This window comes from Mesoplodon bidens (assembly GCF_964165515.1).
Source record: "Mesoplodon bidens genome assembly, chromosome: 16".
Lineage (NCBI taxonomy): Eukaryota > Metazoa > Chordata > Mammalia > Artiodactyla > Ziphiidae > Mesoplodon > Mesoplodon bidens.
Window position 1 is genome coordinate 37,867,210 of NC_138173.1, and position 20,640 is coordinate 37,887,849.

The following is a 20,640-nucleotide window of genomic DNA, read 5'->3' on the forward strand; positions in this document are numbered from 1 at the left end:
TCTCACTGTGAGAAGAATGAGGTTTGGAGGGAAAAAGCAGAACTTTTTTCCCTTTGTTGGTAAGAGCAAGATTACCAAATTATTAAAAATGGATGCCCCAGTATTAGGTACCATGTCCCCATCACCCTGGGCATTGTCACAAGGGCTTCCACAGACACCCCCAGGTTTGAACCAAATGTTCAGATTGGACTATTGCTCGGTCCTACAAAGTAGCCCATGGACTGGGAGCTGAACAGGGGCTTTGGCTCCACATCCGTCACCTCCCTCTTGCTCTCTTACACTTGCCTACCCTTCCTACTTTCCCTAATCTCCTCTCCAGGAACTCCGCATCAACTATAAGAGTGAGCACGTTAGTGGCTCTTCTGTGGGATGAGCAAAGTCCCTTGTTCTAGCTGAGATGACAGAGCCGTGGGCCCCTCCTCACAGCTTATGGACTCTGGTGTACCGTGAGCTGTCTTAACTTAGCTTTGCCCCTGAGCAAAAGAGAGCATAAAAGTCAGGAAGAAAGAAAAAAGTGTCACCCACAATGGCCTTAGTGCTACATTTTTTGCTGGCCCCTAATTAGAAACTGATTTTCAAAGCCAACCCTGGGGGGAAATTACGGCTACATTTCCATCCTGACCATGTTTAATGAGGCCTCGTGAAGAAAACAAGAAGTTTCTCCTTGATGGTTTTCCTCCTATGGTTGAGAAGGTGTGAATGAATAAAGGGAGACATATAACAGCAACTGGTTTCCTATAATAAAGCTGGCAGTGTCTGCTATGCCAGTGATTGAATTTTAAAATATAAACAGGATCCAGAGAATAAAGGTTAATGTGACACCCTATTGTGATGGTTATTGCTAACAGTAGAAAATTGTCATTACTGTGTTAACATTTCCAAGTGCTGATATAAGCCACAGGCTATTAGCATTACTGCTGTTTTCATTATGACAGATTAAATAGCAATCATATAAATAATCACACTCTGTCCAAAACTTGAAAATAAATTCAACAATGCCTAAAAAAATCGTAGCCTATATGTACATCAGTCTTTTTTACAAAGCCCTCTTACAAACTACTTTTTCAAATCTTATTGGATACCACACCCCCCATCATCCCCAGTTGTCTAGTGAATGGTTCTCCATATGTTGATGTTCATTAAGATTGTGCAGACTGAGCATTATTAGGGGGATGTGCTTCTTTCCCAACATTCCAGTAAAGAGAGCTCGATTAATATAACTCCTGCCTCTCTTTGCTCCTTTATTCCATAACCCCTGGGAGAAGGACTGACTTATCTGGCGCATTTGTCAAGAATAATTCCACCTTGGCATGTGACAAGTTCCGGCCAATATAAGTGAAAGTGGGGCATGCAATTTCAAGAATGGGCCCTCAAGTGAAGAGCTTGTCCTCCTCCTTCCTGTCTGCTGTAATACAGACTACTGCTAGAGCCAGTCTGGACCGCAAGGCAGAAGCTGCATAAGAACAGAGAGGTAGCAGCAAGCTGGGAGCCTGGGTCCCTGATGGCTGAAATTACCACACCAGCCTGGACTACCAACCCAGACTTTTAACTTAAGAAAGAAACTTCTGCCTCATTTTAGCTCCTGCTATTTTGGATTCTCTGACAATTATAGCCACAGAATGGCAGCAGAGAGTCTAGGAATGCAGGGGCAGGGGGAGATGCAGCCCAGGAAAAGGAAACTCAGTCAATAAGTCCAAATGAAAGAGTAAAGTGATGAAGGGTGAACAGAAAGTAGATGAACGGTGGTGGGGGGGAACATATTTGGGGAACAATCTAACAAGTCATGATCTATATTCATACACAAGATTTGTATTCACGTGCACATATAATAGATTCTCATTAATAAGCATAAATACACTAAATGAGTTAATATTTATAAAGCACTTAGAAAAATCCCTAGCACACAGTAAATATTATAAAGGTGCTACTAACTAAAAATAAATAAATAAGAATGAATGGTGTGGTGGTTAATTTTGTGTCAAGTTGGCTAGGCTATGGTGCCCAGTTGTTTAGTAAAGCACTGGTCTAGAGTCTGTGGTGAAGGTATATTTTAGATATGATTAAAGATTACAATCAGATGACTATAAGTAAAGTAGACTGACCCTGTACTGATTCTGTTTCTCTAGAGAACGCTAATACAAATTGAAAGTTAACATAAACCTGTACTAGAAGCCACTGGAATTTGTTTGTTGACAGCTGGGAGGTGGGTTGAGGGACCAGAGTAGTCAGACTAGAAGCCTTGTTCAACACACCATCCATCACTCCCCATACCTCCTCTCCTCTCACAGCTGCCCTGAGGAATAACCTCTCCAGGACCCCAAATGTTCAGTCACCCTCCTTTCCTTGCCAGTGATTTAGAGCAGAAGATGAGAGGGCCCATAATGGTAACAGTCTACCCCAGCACTGGGAGTAAAGCTTTATAGGCACAGTGTTTCTTTTTGGGGTGATGAAAATGTTCTAGAATAAGAGAGTGGTGATGGCTAAGCAACATTTTTTTTTTTTCCGCTACGCGGGCCTCTCACTGCTGTGGCCTCTCCCGTTGCGGAGCACAGGCTCCGGACGCGCAGGCTCAGCGGCCATGGCTCACGGGCCCAGCCGCTCCACGGCATGTGGGATCCTCCCGGACCGGGGCACGAACCCGTGTCCCCTGCATCGGCAGGTGGACTCTCAACCACTGAGCCACCAGGGAAGCCCCTAAGCAACATTTTGAATATAATAAATGGAAGTGAATTATTCACTTTAAAATGATTGATTTTATGTTATGTGAACCTCACCTCAATAAATTCTTTTCTCTTTTTTTTGGCCGTGCCTTGCAGCATGAGGGATCTTAGTTCCCTGACCAGAGATCAAACCCGTGCCCCCTGCAGTGGAAGCACAGTCTTAACCACTGGACCGCCAGGGACGTCCCCAATAAATTTTCAATGATGAATTTTATGTGATGCGAATTTTACCTCAATAAAAAATTTCCACCTCCTTCCTCCTTGACGAGACATAGAAAGCCCAAGCTCTCCTAATGCCTCCATGTCATAGCTTTCCCAGGGAAGCATTTCCTCATGGGCAGCAAAGAGTTCAGTATTACACTCACTTGGTAACAGACCTCAAGCCAAGTCCACCAACTAAGCTACTGTCGATAATGAAAGGGATATCTTGGTCTCCATATTGACTCTTTATTCCCCAACCTTAACAAGGCATAAAGGCTGAAGGACGCCAGGGCTGATGGCCCCCAGTAACTGAGGTTGTCCACACCAACTCAGTCTTATCTCCCATGACCACGTGTACCCCAAGTACAGAGTGGCTGCGACATTTGGAAGCCTTACCTGGAGTCAGGAAACTTCTGCTCTGCTTTTACAATACATGCTTTCTTTTTCCCCATCCTGAATATAAGTAACCCTAAAGCTGGATGCAGCCTACTGTGTCTTGTGAGTTTGTCAATCTGAACGACCTGAGCAGAATAGGTGGTACAATCAAATCAATTGCATCGACAGTAAAATATCATTTCTATACTGTTCTGTGACAGTATGAACATCTATGTGGACCAAATATTTCCATCAAGATAAAAATAAAGATAACAGGGCTTCCCTGGTGGCACAGTGGTTGAGAGTCCGCCTGCCGATGCAGGGGACGCGGGTTCGTGCCCCAGTCTGGGAGGATCCCACATGCCGCGGAGCGGCTGGGCCCGTGAGTCATGGCCGCTGAGCCTGTGCGTCCGGAGCCTGTGCTCTGCAGTGAGAGAGGCCGCAACAGTGAGAGACTCGCGTACAGCAAAGTAATAATAATAATAATAAAGATAACAGCAAAGGTGAGGGATAAGATGTTGAAGTGAGCTTCCCTCCCACCCCATGCTACGTCCCTACCTATGACATTAAACATATTTAAAACTATTCAAAAATGTCTTTTATATTTGCTGATATTTCCTCAAAAAATAAAAATAAAGGAATTGTTTGGTCTGCTTTGTTGGATTTTCATTATCTCTTACTCAAAGAGATTTATAATTTTTTTTAATAAAGATTAAATTACATTTAACACTTCAGGTTTTCAAATAAGTGTAACAAACTCCAACAAACCATTCTGTCTGCATCAATAATGATTTTTTTCCCACAGTTTTTTTTTTTTTACCATAAAAGCTGTATGCTGAACTGGTTTTGATTTTGTGGACAACAAGGGCTCTCAGGGGATGAAAGTTTGTAATGGCTTGAAGCAAAGAACACAGACCAGCTATAGAGGAGTGCCACAGGAAGCTATTCTAAACCAAAAAACAAACAAACAAACAAACAAACAAACAAAACTCTGTGCCACACAAGGTAAGAGAAAATAATACCCCTTAGTTGCGTCCTTCCTTCAACAACAAAAATAGCATGTCTACAAACCTCTCTAAGGCCCAATATACTAATTTGGAACCAACTCAGAGAAACAGTGCCCCATCTGCTGATTACACATGCTGTTTGCTGCAAGTCACAGAATTTCAATCTTGGCAACATTAATATGACAAACACTAAAGCTGCCAGGCAAGGGACTTCCCTGGGGGTCCAGTGGGTAAGACTCCCCACTCCCCACGCAGGGGTCCTGGGTTCAATCCCGGGACCCCTACATTGGGAACTAGATCCTGCACGTGCGCCACATCTAAGAAGCCCACAGGCAGCAACTGAAGATTCTGCATGCCACAGCGAAGATCCTGCATGCCACAACTAAGACCCGGTGCAGCCTAAGTAAGTAAGTAAGTAAGTAAGTAAGTAAATAAATAAATAAATAACATGAACAGCGATACTGGAAATAGAATTATACTGTATTATCAGTGGGTAATATTTTTTTTTAACATAAATAAATAAATAAAGTTGCCAGGCAATGTGATGTACACCTAGATTGCAATACTCAGAAACAAAATGACAGCAGGGTTTTTTGACTTGTTCCTTTATCATACACCCTGTTCAATGGATGGATAGGCTGTCGGGAAGTTGAATTCAACAGATCAGAGCTGCTCACATTTTAATTCATCATTAGTGATTCAGTCCTAATGAGAATGTGATTAAAATGTATTTGAATGTGATTACAATGTATTTATGTTGTCATTTAGAGCAAGATTTTCACATGAATATGTGTCAAAGGTGTATTTGTGTAATTAGAAATGAATCATGTATGTGACTCAAATAATACCCATTGCGCTGACAGTTTTGGTCAGCTCGTGCAGCAGATTGATGGAAATCATGGAATCAAAAAGGGAAATCTCTATGCTGCCAGAAGGGAAAAAAAAAGCCCGCTGGCTCTGCCTTCTTCAGTGTCAAGCACAGCTCCATGCTCAGAAATTGGCTTAAAAAATACCCTGGAACTGAGGTCTCTGAGCAAGGAACCCGATCATGGCAGCTAAGGGGGAAAAACAATGAAGTATTCATTCATTCATTCATTTCTTACTTAAAAGTAGCTGTCTTGTACCAGGGACTATACAAGGTACTGAGATATTAGGATGAATAAGATAAAATCCCTGTCCTCAAAGAATTCAGCTTAGCATGAGAGGGAGAAAGGTAAATAAACAGTTACAAACTATGTTAAATGCTACATAGCAGAGGTACGGACTAGGAGTAGATGATGGACAAAAGAGATTTTTTTTTTTTTGCGGTACGAGGGCCTCTCACTGTTGTGGCCTCTCCCGTTGAGGAGCACAGGCTGTGGACGTGCAGGCTCAGCGGCCATGGCTCACGGGCCCAGCCGCTCCGCGGCATGTGGGATCTTCCCAGACCAGGGCATGAACCCATGTCCCCTGCATCAGCAGGCGGACTCTCAACCACTGCGCCACTAGGGAAGCCCAAGAAGAGAATTTTTTATAAATTGAGTATCTACAACAGAAGAGGTGCTTTGTATGTGTAACCCAGATGTTAACACGTACTCTTTACCACCTGCGTTCAATGAGTTTGAACCCCCGCAAACCTCCGGCCTGTCAGAGTCCCAAAGGCTTCCTCGATTCCCAAGGGCTGGTGGGTACTGTGCTTCTCAGCCTCTGGCCTGCTGTGTCATGCACGCTGCCTTTGTCCCATGTCACGTGGACTCCCTCACCAAACTCAGCCTCTCTTCTGAAATTCTGGTACGATTTCAGGGTGGGGCAGAGATGAAGGGAGCGTTACTTTCCACATTACTTAGCAAACAACCAACTGGAGAACAACTGTAATTCAAATATCCTCCCTGGTTCTCATCACAGAGAGTTTCCCTTATCTAACCCAGTCCCAGAGTCCCACCGTATTCTCCCCTCACCCTTCCCTCTCAGATGGTCTCCAAAATTCCAAATTTTTCTTCCTCCATTACACTTTGACAGCAACCAACACCCACGGTCTTGAAAGGCTCACCCAAGTATTAACACATGTTTTTCCGAATGCAGTAAAGATAGTATTTCTCCACAGACACAGAAAACACATTTATGGTTACCAAAGGGGAAAGGGAGTGGGGAGGGATAAATTAGGAGTTTGGGATCAACAGATACACGATTATATATCAAATAGATAAACAACAAAGACCTACTGTATAGCACAGGGAACTATATTCAGTATCTTATAATAGTCTATAATGGTAAAGAATCTGAAAAAGAATAGATATATATGTATAACTGAATCACTTTGTTGTACACATGAAATTAACACAACACTGTAAACTAACTATACTTCAATAAGAAAATAAAAAATAAAAAGATAATAGTTGTCTACCTGGCTGGCCATATATTACTTCATTTAAGCTTCATAACTACCCTCAGACATATCATTGAACAGATAGGAAAACTCAATTCATCTAAGACAATACTAACCCTATGTCATAGGTTGCTAATGCATGGAAAGCACTTAGCATTTAGAACACAGTAATAAACACTTAATAAATATTAGCCATTATTATTTTTATCACTATAATATTTGTTCTATCTCTTTTGTAGCTACACTTACTACCTAGGTAATATCCTCCAATCTCATGACTTTATTAAATACCATCTACATGCTGACAAATCCTAAATTTATCTCCAGCCTTGACCAATGCTTCTGAATTCAACTCATGTACCAAACTGCTTATCTAACATCTCCACTGGATATCTAATAGGCATATCAAACTTGACATAATCAAATGTGAACTTGTGCTTTTCCCCCACAAACCTCTCCTCTCCCAGTCTTCTTATCTCAGTAACTGGCAACTCCACTTCTCCTTTGGCTCAGACCAGATATCTTGGATCATTCCAAATGACTCCAAGATCACTCGTGATTTTTCTCCTTTTCTTATACCTTTCATTCAATCCATTCAGATACCTTGCTGGCCCTGCCTTCAAAAATATGCAGAATTCAACACTGCCCTGCTACCACTTGGTCTAAATCACCAACACCTCTTGACTGGATTATGGCAAGAGCCTCCTAACTCATCTCATTGTTTCTACCAGTCTGATCTCATCACAGAGCAACTCAGATCATGACTTTCCTTGGCTCAATTTCCAGAGGTTTTCCATCTCCCTCAGAGTAAAACTAAAGCCCTCGGGGCTTCCCTGGTGACGCAGTGTTGAGAATCTGCCTGCTAATGCAGGGGACACGGGTTCGAACCCTGGTCGGGGAAGATCCCACATGCCGCGGAGCAACTAGGCCCGTGAGCCACAACTACTGAGCCTGTGTGTCTGGAGCCCGTGCTCCACAACGAGAGGCCGCGATAGTGAGAGGCCCGCGCACCGCGATGAAGAGTGGCCCCCGCCTGCCACAACTAGAGTAAGCCCTGGCACAGAAATGAAGACCCAACACAGCCATAAATAAATAAATAAATAAATAAACAAATAAATAAATAAATGAAAAGCCAAGCATTTGAAGCCCTTAAAAAAAAAAAATACTAAAGCCCTCAAAGTGGTTTTCAATGCCCTGTAACATTTTTTTTTTTTTTTGCGGTACGCGGGTCTCTCACTGTTGTGGCCTCTCCCGTTGCAGAGCACAGGCTCCAGACGCGCAGGCTCAGCGGCCACGGCTCACTGGCCTAGCCGCTCCGCGGCATGTGGGATCTTCCTGGACTGGGGCACGAACCCGTGTCCCCTGCATCGGCAGGCGGACTGTCAACCACTGCGCCACCAGGGAAGCCCGCCCTGTAACATTTGATCCCCCATTGCAATCACCTCTTTCACCTCAGCTCTAACTTGCTTCTTACTTTCTCCACACGGCCTCTGGCTGTTTCTCAGATATGTCGAACACTCCTTCACCTGTCTCAGGACCTCTGCTCTTGTGGTTCCTTCTGTCTGGAACACGTTTTTTCCAGAGAATGTCATGGTTCTCAATCCCTCAGTTTTTTCAGGTCTCTGCATAAATCCACCCTATATAAATAGCAACTCCCAGCCCCACCTTGTTTAGTATCTCTCTTATTCTGCTTATTTCTTTTCATAGCACTTATCACCATGTGCAATATTATATATGTGTATTATTCTCACGGTGCTAGAACGAAAGCACAATGAGGGCAGAGACTTTGCCTATTTAATTGTTATATGCATAACCCCTAAGACAATGTCCAACATGTACTAGGTACTCAATAAATATCTGTGGAATGACAAATGAGTTTAATCATTTAATCAAAATTAAGAAAGGCAGGAATTTCAAGAAGTTTACCAATATCTAATGTGAACAGAATTCAAGATAAAGACTGCAAAGAGTTCACTGCATTTGTCAACTAGGGAGTTGCTGGGATAGAGGCCTTGAGTGTTGGGAAGGGACACATTAAGAAGAGAACTCTCTTCTGAAAATGGATAGTAGTGATGACTGTACAACACCGTGAATGTACAAATAGTAATTCATTTTGTCATGGTCTATTTTTCAAATGTGGTATAAAGCAAAACTTATGATACACGATTATCTGTAAGGCACTGAAGGAAGCAGGCCTGGAAAGACAGACAAGCTGGACTGCAATGAAGCTGCAACACCGGCCTCAACTGAGGAGCTCTGGAACTGGAATGATCCTGAAGGGTTGGCCCAAATTGAGGCAAGGAGGCTGGGCCTTTCTACCCTGCATCAACAAATCACTGGATGCCAGCCACCCACGGGAGGGAGGGTAACCTTGAGTGAGGCAGCTCCTTTCAGCTGTGGGATATTCTTAGGGAGAGATGTGGCTATGAGTGGTCAGAGGCAGCACTCCCAATAGCTGGGTAAATGAGCACATTGGTCCTGAAGGCGGCAATCTGGGCAATACACCCTAGTATCCACTACAGTTAAGATAGACAATAAAGTTGCTAGTCTCTTATCATTTTTTTTAAGATTTTACACCTGAGAATATGTGATGCAAGATATATATTGGAAGACGTTTTATATGCAAAGCCTCATATAGGAGGCATATACAAAGGGCCAAGAAACATCATTTTTGCTTTTTATTAGTTGACTACTTCCTTACCGACAAACTTGATCCCCAAACTGCCAGTTCATGAATCCTAGATGTACAAATGCCCAGGCATGGCACTACAGATCTAAAGAACTCAGATTTAATGATACACAATTGAGTCTTTATTCAACACCTCAAGACAATATTCAGTCTAAAAGAAATTTCCCTAAAAGGAAGCAAAAGTTGATTACAGAAACCCCAATTGGAGATTAAATGAGTAACTCCTTTCTCCTTGCAGACTTCAGTCTTCTAAAGCTTGCTTTGTACATTAAAACTTTCTATTTAATGTCAACAATTACTACAGAAACCCCTTGACATGATGGTAGCTGAACCATTAACCAGTGTACAAACAATGCTTGGTGGACATGGCTTTACAGTCTGAAGTCCCAGATTAGAAACCAGTACTTTGAAGTGTCCAGTACTCCTCCCTGTCATGCCACAACCCACAGACCACTCTCACCCAAACCGCCCTGCAGCAACTATTATATCCAACTGAATCTTCAGCATTAGCAATCCTAGTCTCTGATTCTCTTTCTCCTTTGAGCTGTAGTTTAAACTTATCAAATTTTTCAGGTGTCTCCCACATCTATGTCTAATATTCCTAATCAATTTAGATTTCCCAAGGATAGAAACTGGGCGTTTTACCTTTTAATATTCCTTATGAAAATTCTTTAGAAATTATTTAATGGGGCTTCCCTGGTGGCAGAGTGGTTGAGAGTCCGCCTGCCGACGCAGGGGACGCAGGTTCGTGCCCCGGTCCAGGAAGATCCCACATGCCGTGGAGCGGCTGGGCCCGTGAGCCATGGCCGCTGAGCCTGTGCATCCGGAGCCTGTGCTCCGCAACGGGAGAGGCCACGACAGTGAGAGGCCCACGTACCGCAAAAAAAAAAAAAAAAAAAAAGAAATTACTTAATGAAACTGCATGAATTATGGAGTTATTAATAAACAATTATAAGATGATAGAAGTATGGCTTTAATGTTTCAATATTTAAGAATAGATACAAAAAATTAAACAACTCAGTTTTGATTATTATATCAAAACTATAATACATTTTGCAATAAAATATATTATTATAATTAAAATAATTCTATTTGTTTTCCAAAATTACATTTACTTACTAGATTAATTTTTTAAAGGGGGTTATATAGCAGTAGTTTGATTGGTTATATTCTGAAAAAAGAATGACACATTTTCTCTTATTCTTTCGAGAAAAGGATCTGTAAGATTTAAATGATCTCCAGAAAAATGTTTCCATTGCTTCAGCTGTGACATGGAGACAGGTTTCAGGGAGTCAGACTTCTGCTGATGTGTACCAAGCTGACAATTTCTAAAGACAGGGAATTTTTCCAATGAATCATCTGAAATAAGTAAAACAATGAGAAAATCCTTAGGCCAATCAATATCCTATTACATACAATACTTTTTTAATATATAATGAGTTTATATGATTTGTTACATTTGATCACCATGGTTTATGTTAAAATAAGCAAATTCATTCCTTCTACAAATATTTATAAACTGTTTACAATGTGCTGATTTGAGCAATGGGGGCTAAAATGGTGAACAAAAATAGACATGGTCTCTGTTTTCAAGGACTTTATGGTCTAGTGGGAGAAATACACATTAAACAAATAATCATCCAAAGAGATGTATTACAGGTCCACAATTCCTTACCTAAAAGCCTGTGGGGCCAGATACGTTTCCAAATTCAGAACATAACTGTAACAATGTGGGTTAACATTCCATAATCAAACTCATTAATATTCTGCAGCAAGGGCTTCCCTGGTGGCGCAGTGGTTAAGAATCCGCCTGCCAATGCAGGGGACATGGGTTCGAGCCCTGGACCGGGAAGATCCCACATGCCCCGGAGCAACTAAGCCCGTGCGCCACAACTACTGAGGCTGCACTACAGAGCCCATGAGCCACAACTACTGAGCCGTCATGCCACAACTACTGAAGCCCCCGTGCCTAGAGTCCGTGCTCCCCAACGAGAAGCCACCGCAATGAGAAGCCCACGCACTGCAACAAAGAGTAGCTCCCGCTCGCCGCAACTAGAGAAAGCCCACGTGCATCAACGAAGACCCAACGCAGCCAAAAATAAATAAAATTAAATCTTTAAAAAAGAGAACATCAGACTGGATAAAAAAGAAAATCCAGCCTCATATTATTTACATGAAAGATACCTAAAACATAAGGACACAGAAAGATTCAAGGTAAAAGAACAGAAAAAGATATACCAGACAAATACTAACAATAAGAAAGTCAGTGTATTTGCTGTACACCTGAAACTAACACATTGTAAATCAACTATCGTCCAATAAAAATTTTTTAAAGTCAGTGTAATATATTAACTAAAGACAAAATGAAAGCAAAAGACATCAGGGATAAAGCAATCACTACATAATAATAAAATAAATAAATAATAATGAAAAAAATTTTACAAAGAAGATACAAAATATATAAACCAAAAATTGACAGACTAACAAGAAACTGACAAATCCACTGTCATACCGTAAGATTTTAACATATCTCTTTCAATAACAGATATGTCTAACACAGAATTAGGTCATTAATAGAAAAATGGGCAAATGATATGAGCAGGTGGTTCACATAAAGGAAATACAGCTCTTAACCATAGGAAAATATACTCAACTTCACTCATAATAAAGTTAAATTAAATTAAAACTAGACCAATATACCATTTTTTTACTATCAGATTGGCAAAAATCCAAACAATTGATAATCCTAAACTGGTAAAGCTGTGGGGAAATAGTATATTGTTGGTGGGGTATAAATGATACAACCCCCAGTGGAGGGCACCTTAGCAAGATCTATCAAAATTACAAATGCACATATTCTCTGACACAGAAACACTGATAATTTACCTTATAGAGATATTTGAATATATGGAAAAAGATGTACGAATAAAGATATATACTGACTGGAAAGAACCTAATTATACAGCTGTAAGGTCAGATGAATAAATTATGGTCTATTCATACAAGGGAGGATTAAATAGCTGAGAGAAAAAAAGAATGAGGAAACTCTTTAATGATACGGGAAGATCTCAAGATACTATTCAATGAAACAGGTACAGAACTATACACATATTACACCACCATTTATTGGGGGGGAAACTGGGCAAGAGTTCCTTGCATATGCATAAAAATATATCTAGGGCTTCCCTGATGGCGCAGTGGTTGAGAGTCCGCCTGCCGACGCAGGGGACATGGGTTCGTGCCCTGGTCCGGGAAGATCCCACATGCCGCAGAGCGGCTGGGCCTGTGAGCCATGGCCGCTGAGCCTGCACGTCCGGAGCCTCTGCTCCGCAATGGGAGAGGTCACAGCAGTGAGAGGCCCGCATACCACAAAAAAAAAAAAGAAAAAAAAAAAGAAAAAAAAATATATCTAGAAGGATACACAAAAAACTAATAATACTGGTTTCACATAGGGTAGCAGGACTAGAAACTAGGCAGATGACAGCATTATGGGAGGAAGAGTTTTCACCATATACATTTTATATTTTTAAATAGTTGAGACAGGTAACTATATTACCAATTTTTCAGTTAAATTTGTAAATTTTTAAATCTGTAAAATAAGAAAAAATTAATTCAGTAACAGAAAAATTGACTAATATGGCGAACTCTAAACTAAGCAATTAAGAGAATACACATTCTTTTCATGTACAAAAACATTTACAAAGTAAACACACCAGGCCATACACCAAGTCTCTATAGTTTCCAAAGAATCAATATCATGCAGACCATATTTGCGACTACAGTGCAGTAGCCAAAATTCAATAACAAAAACTAAAATACATTTTAAAACATACTTTTAAATACCTCATGAGCCAAAGAATGAATTATAATGGAAAAAAAATATTTAGAACTGAACAATAAAAAGACTGCATATCAAAATTATGAGATTCAGCTTAGAGGAAAATTTACAGCCTTAAATTCCCATTTCAGAAAAGAGGACTGAGAACCATTAAGCTAAGGATTCAGCTTTAGAAAATAAGAAAAAAAATTAGATAAATACAGGGGAAAAGAGAAATAATAAGAGAAAAAATTACTAAGATGGAAAAATCATACTATAGCGATCAGTGTGGATTATATAAAATGTAAATTCTTCCATGTTAGTCTTATACAGTTTTACTTCTTAAACCCATCTCAGCACAATTTATCAAGTGATTTCCAACTACTGGACAATGCTTGCTCAAGTCCTACTCCTGATCCAGTACCTATTTGAATGGTGTTAATTCTGGAGGGTTGATGCTTTCAGCCTCATTTAAGCAGCATGAGCAGTGCATGAAGCACTGAGAAGTATGGCAACCCATGCTTACTGCCCCAGAAAATATGACCTCATTAGGAATAAGTTCTACACAAAATAAACAGTAGGATTATTCTGTCAAGTGTTATATTTTTTGTGAAATAGAAATAAGGATTAAAAACATTTCCCTAATTCTGAAGTCATTATTTTCAGGATTTGAAAGATTTTACCAATAGGCCAAATTTATCACAACTGATTCGGAAATAAGAAGCTAAATTGAGAGAACTAATAAGGTTCTAACTAAAATTTTCTCAAATACCCATGTGGCAGCTGCCCTGTGACCTGAGGAAAAAAGAAAACTAACATATGCAAGGGAAATATTTTAGTTATTCTGTATTTAAATATTTTCAACTACTAAAGAGAGACCAATTAACTTTACCATCATAACAATTAAAATACAACTAACCTGTATGATTTTCTCCTGTACATTCACAGTCAAGCAGGTCATGAGTAACACAATGTGAACTTTCATGTAATGTGAACAAATTTTTAAGTTCTTCTACTGAAAACTGAATATGATCATATGTCTTGGTTACGTCTACAACTGCCCCAGAAAGACCTTGTTTACTGATCTGCCTTTGATAGATCTTTTCTTCTATTGTACCTGAAGAGAAAACATTTATTAGATTTCCTTCAGATCTTTACATCTGTTATTTTTGTAGGGTAAAGCATGTTTATTAGTATACTAGCTAACAAAATAACAGTATTCCTGATATTGAAGCACAGATTAACAAAAAAAAATCTTTAATTATTCAAAGGGAATACATTTTTGTCACACTGAAGGGTTATTACCTGTGGTTAGGAGTCTGTAAATATGTACAGGATGTTTCTGACCATCTCTCCACACTCTAGACATTGCCTATAGAAAATTAATGAGAATTCTGAGAGTACAAGTAGAAACTAATAATAACCCTTCCCACATAAGCAACTTGCATTAATACAATCAAGATTAGGAATTCTAGATTTCACTTACAGCTTCAAAAACCAAAGCCCAGGCATACCTAAGCATTCTCCACTTCAAATTTTTTTCCTGGGATAAAGAAAGGGATGAATGAACACTCACTGTGGTACTGTAAAATAATTACAGGGTGCCATGCAACAGTGAGAGGGTCTATCTGCATCAAAAAATGGGACAGCGAGTTTGGGCAGTAAGAATGCAAAGAATCAAGTATAACACAGCATGGAGGGTTATTCTCAGTCCAAGAGGCTAATGATTCACCCCTAAGGAATCCCTAGGCTACCTGCAATCAGCTCAGGCTCTAGGTAGATCTCTGTGGTTTTAGGATTTATCAATGATACTGTACAGTAAAAGGTTGATGTTCAAACCTTGCACATTCCAAAGAAAAGTCTGGCCTTCAACCAGCTCCTGGAAGCCCTGGAATATCCTGCCCGATAAGAGCATCTTAGTTTACCTGGGGCCTTGGGCCACACCAAGTAGTTTATGCTAACAGTGTGATTTAGGTGGGGACTTGGGCCAGTTGACCTCTGCAGGGATTGAAGACTGAGCAACTAAGGTCAGTCACACAGGCATCCATGCCTACATGACTGACCTCCAACAAGAACTCTGGACACCAAGGCTCAAGTGAACTTCTCTGGTTGACAATATTCCATGTGCTGTCACTCATTAATGTTGCGAAAACTAAGTGTTGTTCCATGCAGATCTAGTGGGAAAGGACAACTGGAAGCTTGTGCCTGGTCTCTCCTGGACTCTACCCTATGCACCTTCTACCTGTGTTGATTTTAGTCTGTATCCTTTCACTGTAATAAAACTTAACTATGAATATAGCTGTTCTTCTTGATTCTGTGAGTCTTTCTAGTGAATCACTGAACCCGAGGGTTGTCTCCAGATCTCCTAACACAGATACCATATGAGGTGCAAATCCATAGGTAGAAATCTCAAAATACATGAAAATGGACTGTATTCTGAAGAAAACCAAAGGCTGCTTCTGAAATATTTCCCTAAATAAGCTAATTTTATATCTTTACCATACCCTGCACAAACACTGATCATAGTACCTGTAACACTTTATTGTCTTCCCCTGATGGTCATGAGGATCCTGAAGGCCCAACTACACAGTATATTAGAGCCTAGAGACATACAGGTTTGGGTGTGAATCCTGGCTCTGCCTCTTACAAGCTATGTGACTGAGAACAAGTTTCCATATCTTCATCTGTAAAACAGGGCTTAGAATATCCACACCTGTAGGATTATTGTCAAGATTAAACAGATGTAAAGCACTTAGCAGAGTGCCTGATACAAAATAAGGGTTCAATATGCAGCAGTTGGGCCTCCCTGGTGGCGCAGTGGTTGAGAGTCCGCCTGCCGATGCAGGGGATACGGGTTCGTGCCCCGGTCTGGGAGGATCCCATATGCCGCGGAGCGGCTGGGCCCGTGAGCCATGGCCGCTGAGCCTGCGCATCCGGAGCCTGTGCCCCGCAACGGGAGAGGCCACAACAGTGAGAGGCCCGCGTACCGCAAAAAAAAAAAAAAAAAAATATGCAGCAGTTATTATACATCATCATCATCCTTGTATCCCCAGCAGGCACTGTATCCCCCATAGGCATTCTATAGTGTTTGTTTAATGCATAAACAGTCCTACCTGGATATCAGTGGCTGGATTCCAATCAATGTCATAGAGAATTAAGTGAGATCCTCCAATAAGGTTAAGTCCCACACCACCAGCTTTTGAACTTAACAAAAAAATAAAATCAGAAGAGTATTTACTATTAAAGCCATCAACAATTTGTTGCCTTTGAGAGATCTGTGTTTGTCCATCAAGTCTTGTATAAGCATATCCATGACGCTTGCATACTTCTTGTAAAATATTCAAGGTTTGTGTATAGTTGGATACCAACACCACCCTGTCAATCAAAAAGAAAGAATCTTTATACACAATTTAAAAGCAATATTAGATTTTTTTTAATTGAAGGAAAATACCATGATAATACTATCACTGATATTTATAGAACATCCAACAATGATCTTGTACAATTAAAACACAGATTCTCCTTCAAATTCAATTTTAAAATCAGTATCTAAGAGGGAATTCCCTGGCCATACAGTGGTTAGGACTCTGCACTTTCACTGCCGAGAGCACAGGTTCAATTCCTGGTTGGGGAGCTGGGATTCCCACAAGCCACGTGGCCAAAAAAAAAAAGTCAATATCTAAGAGACTTCCAGCATCAAGATAGTGGAGTAAAGAACTTTCTGCTTTCTTTACCTCTCTTAAGTCACCCTAAGAACAGCAGGAGAATAAGAAACAGAAATACAAACTCTATCTTTAATGAAACAGGAGACATATATGAAAACAGAGAATAGTGGAATGGTGACCTGCTTAGGAGTACAGAGAAAGTGAAACTTAAGTGCGCAAAGAGAGAGATTCCAGTAAGAAACAGGTACAAGTTCATTCACACCATAGAATCTCGTAAAGGCAGCTCAGAAGAAAGGAGTTTAGACTGGAGCTATTACAAGAGCACTGGTAAGTAGAACTCAGGCCCTCATCCCATGTAACTAGTTGGCTTTACTTTCTCAACTAGAATGTTTATTCTCTGGAGAAAGTAAACCAAAGAAACTTAGACCAGGGAACTCTAGAAGGCAGGGATACAGTGACAAACCAAAATGAAAGTCTGCATAATGGATGGTAAGATCCCAGTCCCCTTTTTCTGCCAACTCCCAGAACACCAGCAGCCAAGCATTCCTCTCACATTCCACACCCCAAGAAAGATATTATTGGAATATTCATCTCTGGAATGACTTATTTGAATGACCCCAGAGAAAAGGTCCACAGATGGGGAATCCCCAAATAAAAAAGCCAGCTCGCTACCTGTTACCTAACGCAGGTCAGCAGTCCACAAGCCCTGCATGCACACAGAGCATTCAGTTAGTGTTTTACTGCCTTACTCTTAAACATAAATGGACACAAAGGGCCACCAGCTACTTGAAGCCAGCCTCCAACATGAAAACTAGAAACCAAAACAAATAAACAGAAAAAAAGAAACATGAATAAAACAGAGCAATGGAGGAAACAGAGACAATTTTAAGGAAATAATTAATACCCTCATATAAGAGATAGCATTCACAAGAAGAGGTGGCAATAAAAAAGAACAATCAATAATAAGAAAATTATCTTGGAAATTTAAAATGACAGCCAAAATAAAAATTTAATAGGAGATTTAGAAGAAAGAAAGAGAATCTTCCTGGAAATAGATTAAAAAGGAAAAGTGATGACCGATAGGAGAGGAAAGATAAAAGAATTATAGAATCAATCCATGAGGTTCAATATACGACTGACAGAAATTCCAAATAAAACAAAAGAAAATTGTTTTGTGAAAGAGACTGCTTCCCAGACATGGGGTCTTCAGATTAAAACGACTTACTATAGAGTTTTCAGTTCAATAAATGAAAACATGATCCATATTAAGGCACATCAAGATTGTAACTCAGGACTTCCCTAGTGGTCCAGTGTTTAAGACTCTGAGCTTCCACTGCAGGGGGCAAGGGTTCAATCCCTGGTCATGGAAGTTCTGTGTGCCACCAAAAAATAAATAAATAAAATAAAATAAAAGCCATGGGAAGCTATTAAAAAGCATTATCATATTAAAAAAGATTATAACTCAATGTATAAAGAATAAAGAAAAATTGCTAGAGTTTTTCATGAAGAAAATATGGAAAAGACAAGAGATAGCCATGTAAGTACATGGTCTGGCAACATACTATGGGAGCTGGTGATTGACTCTGAGAAACAGGATGCAAAGGGGGAGAGATGGAACTATGAACTCCTGTCTTTTTTAATGATAAGCCCTTTAACATTTTGATAAAATAAAACATTTAAACAATAAAATATGGTAAAAAGTAAAACTAGAATTTATCTAATAGCTTAAGTTTGATAATTAAGCAAAAAATAAAAAACAGATCAAGAATATTTCCTACAAGTTTTATAACTAGTGGGATAATTATTAGCACTAGAAATTTTAAAAATAAAGCAAATGTTTAACAGTTAGAATTCTCTTAATTATCTATGCTAACAAGGTAAAGAGAATGTATATTTGTATTCCTGTATCAGTTACCTTTGGCTACATAACAAACCAAACCAAAACTTAGTGGCTTAAAACAACAACCATTTATTTTATATTTAGCTCACAATTCCGTAGGTTGGCAATTTGGGCTGGGCTCAGCTAAGAGGTTCCTCTGCTGGTCGTGGCTGTGCTGACTCAAGCATCAGTCAGCTGCCAAGTGGACTGGGAACTGGCTGACTGGTGAGGGGCCTTGGCTGGGAAGCCTCATCTGAGTTTCTCAGGTCTCTTACCCTCTAGCAGGCTAGCCCAGGCTTATTCACATGGTGACAAAAAGTTTCCAGGAAGCACAAAGGAGGACAAGCCCCACTGCACAAGACCTTTTCAAGCCTCTTCTTGTGCCATGTTTGCCAGCACCTCATGGACCAATTCAAGTCATGTGGCTGAGCTCAGAGTCAGAATGGTAGATCACCCAAAGTTACCCAGCAAAGGAACATGTATATACGGAGGGAGAATTTAAGACCATTTATGCAATCTGCCAAAATTCCTATACTAATTTCAGTCATTTTTTCCTTCCTTGTCTATACTATTACAGGGATGAATAACATTATCTAAACATAGTTTTTCTGATACAGCTTTACTGGACTGGAGGAAATCTGGCTTTAGAATATTTTCCCCCAACAAGTTCTTACAAGGCTAGATGTAGATTGACGGGATAGGTGACTATCTTGGTAAAAAGTCTTGGACAATCCCCTTCCAGAGGTCTAGAGCCCCGCCACACATACATACCACTTTCAAACAAGGCTATTATTTTTATGGTCCCTATACTGTCCCTGAAAGCAGCTGAAATCCGCAGGCAAGGCTGCCATGTCAGGTAGAGTGCAAGCTGCACCCAGCACAAGAGTGTCCAACCAAGAGATGCACAGGGGGTGGAATTCGGCATGAACTCTACTCTCCAAGCCATGAAGACTAGTGCGTGAATGCAACAACCAGGAGGGAAGAGGAACTTTTTAAATTCTGAAGTATTCTTTTAAAAAATTCCATAAAAGGGCCACCAGCCAGACAAGCCAGGAGTTCTCAGATGTGCCTCCACCCAATTCTAATTCATCTCAATATGCACAAAAGCACTGTAGAAGAGTTCTGTCTGTAGACCGAAAATAGAACTATCCAGTTCTAGTTAACAATAACAGAGTAGATCAGGTGTAGACAGTAATACTATCCCTGAAGTCAAACACTGTGAGCAACTTTTAGCTACATATTTTAAAGGTTTAGGAGATGTTTGTGCATAGGCAGCTCAGATGTGGAAAACCTGGGCTCTATACCCAATTGGCCATAAAAAAAGGGGGGAGCTACAATTCAATAACAACAAAAACAACCCAATTAAAAAAAATGGGCAAAGGACTTGAATAGATGTCTTTGAAAGAAAATATACAAATAGTCAACAAGTACATCAAAAGATGCCCAACGTTACTAATTACTAGGGAAATGCAAATCAAAACTGCAATGAGATATCATCTCACACCCATTAGGATGGCTACTGTCAAAAACAAAACAAAACAGAACAGAAAATAGCAATGCTGGCGAGGTTGTTGAGAAATTGGAACCTTTGTCCACTGTTGGTGAGAATGTAAAATGGTGTGGCCGCTACGAAAAAGATTACAGATGTCCCTCAAAAAATTAAAAAGAGAATTATCATATGATCCAACAATTCTACTTCTGGACATATATTCAAAGGAATTGAAAACAGGGTCTCAAAAAGGTGTTGGTACACCCATGTTCACAGCAACATTATTCATAATAGTCAAAAGGCGGAAGCAACCCAACTATCCATCAACAGATGAATGGGTAAACAAAATGTTATATATATGCAGTGGAACATAACTCAGCCTTAAAAAGGAAAGAAATTCTGACATGCTACAACATGGATGAACTTTGAAGAC

At 40.2% G+C, this 20,640-nt stretch overlaps 1 protein-coding gene across 3 annotated transcripts in view; it reads right to left on the reverse strand.

Annotated features, from left to right (window-relative positions):
- Window positions 1–10,400: 10,400 nt before the first annotated feature.
- RAD54B (RAD54 homolog B) overlaps window positions 10,401–20,640 on the reverse strand; it is a 95,855-nt gene continuing 85,615 nt past the window's right edge. For all 3 annotated transcript variants that reach the window (XM_081258664.1, XM_081258665.1, XM_081258666.1), the window contains 4 exons: window positions 16,288–16,549; window positions 14,480–14,546; window positions 14,094–14,291; window positions 10,401–10,716 (listed from right to left, as the gene is read on the reverse strand). In XM_081258664.1, coding sequence (XP_081114790.1) covers window positions 10,499–10,716; window positions 14,094–14,291; window positions 14,480–14,546; window positions 16,288–16,549 — 745 coding nt within the window. In that variant the 3' untranslated portion in view covers window positions 10,401–10,498. The remainder of the gene's footprint in view (window positions 10,717–14,093; window positions 14,292–14,479; window positions 14,547–16,287; window positions 16,550–20,640) is intronic.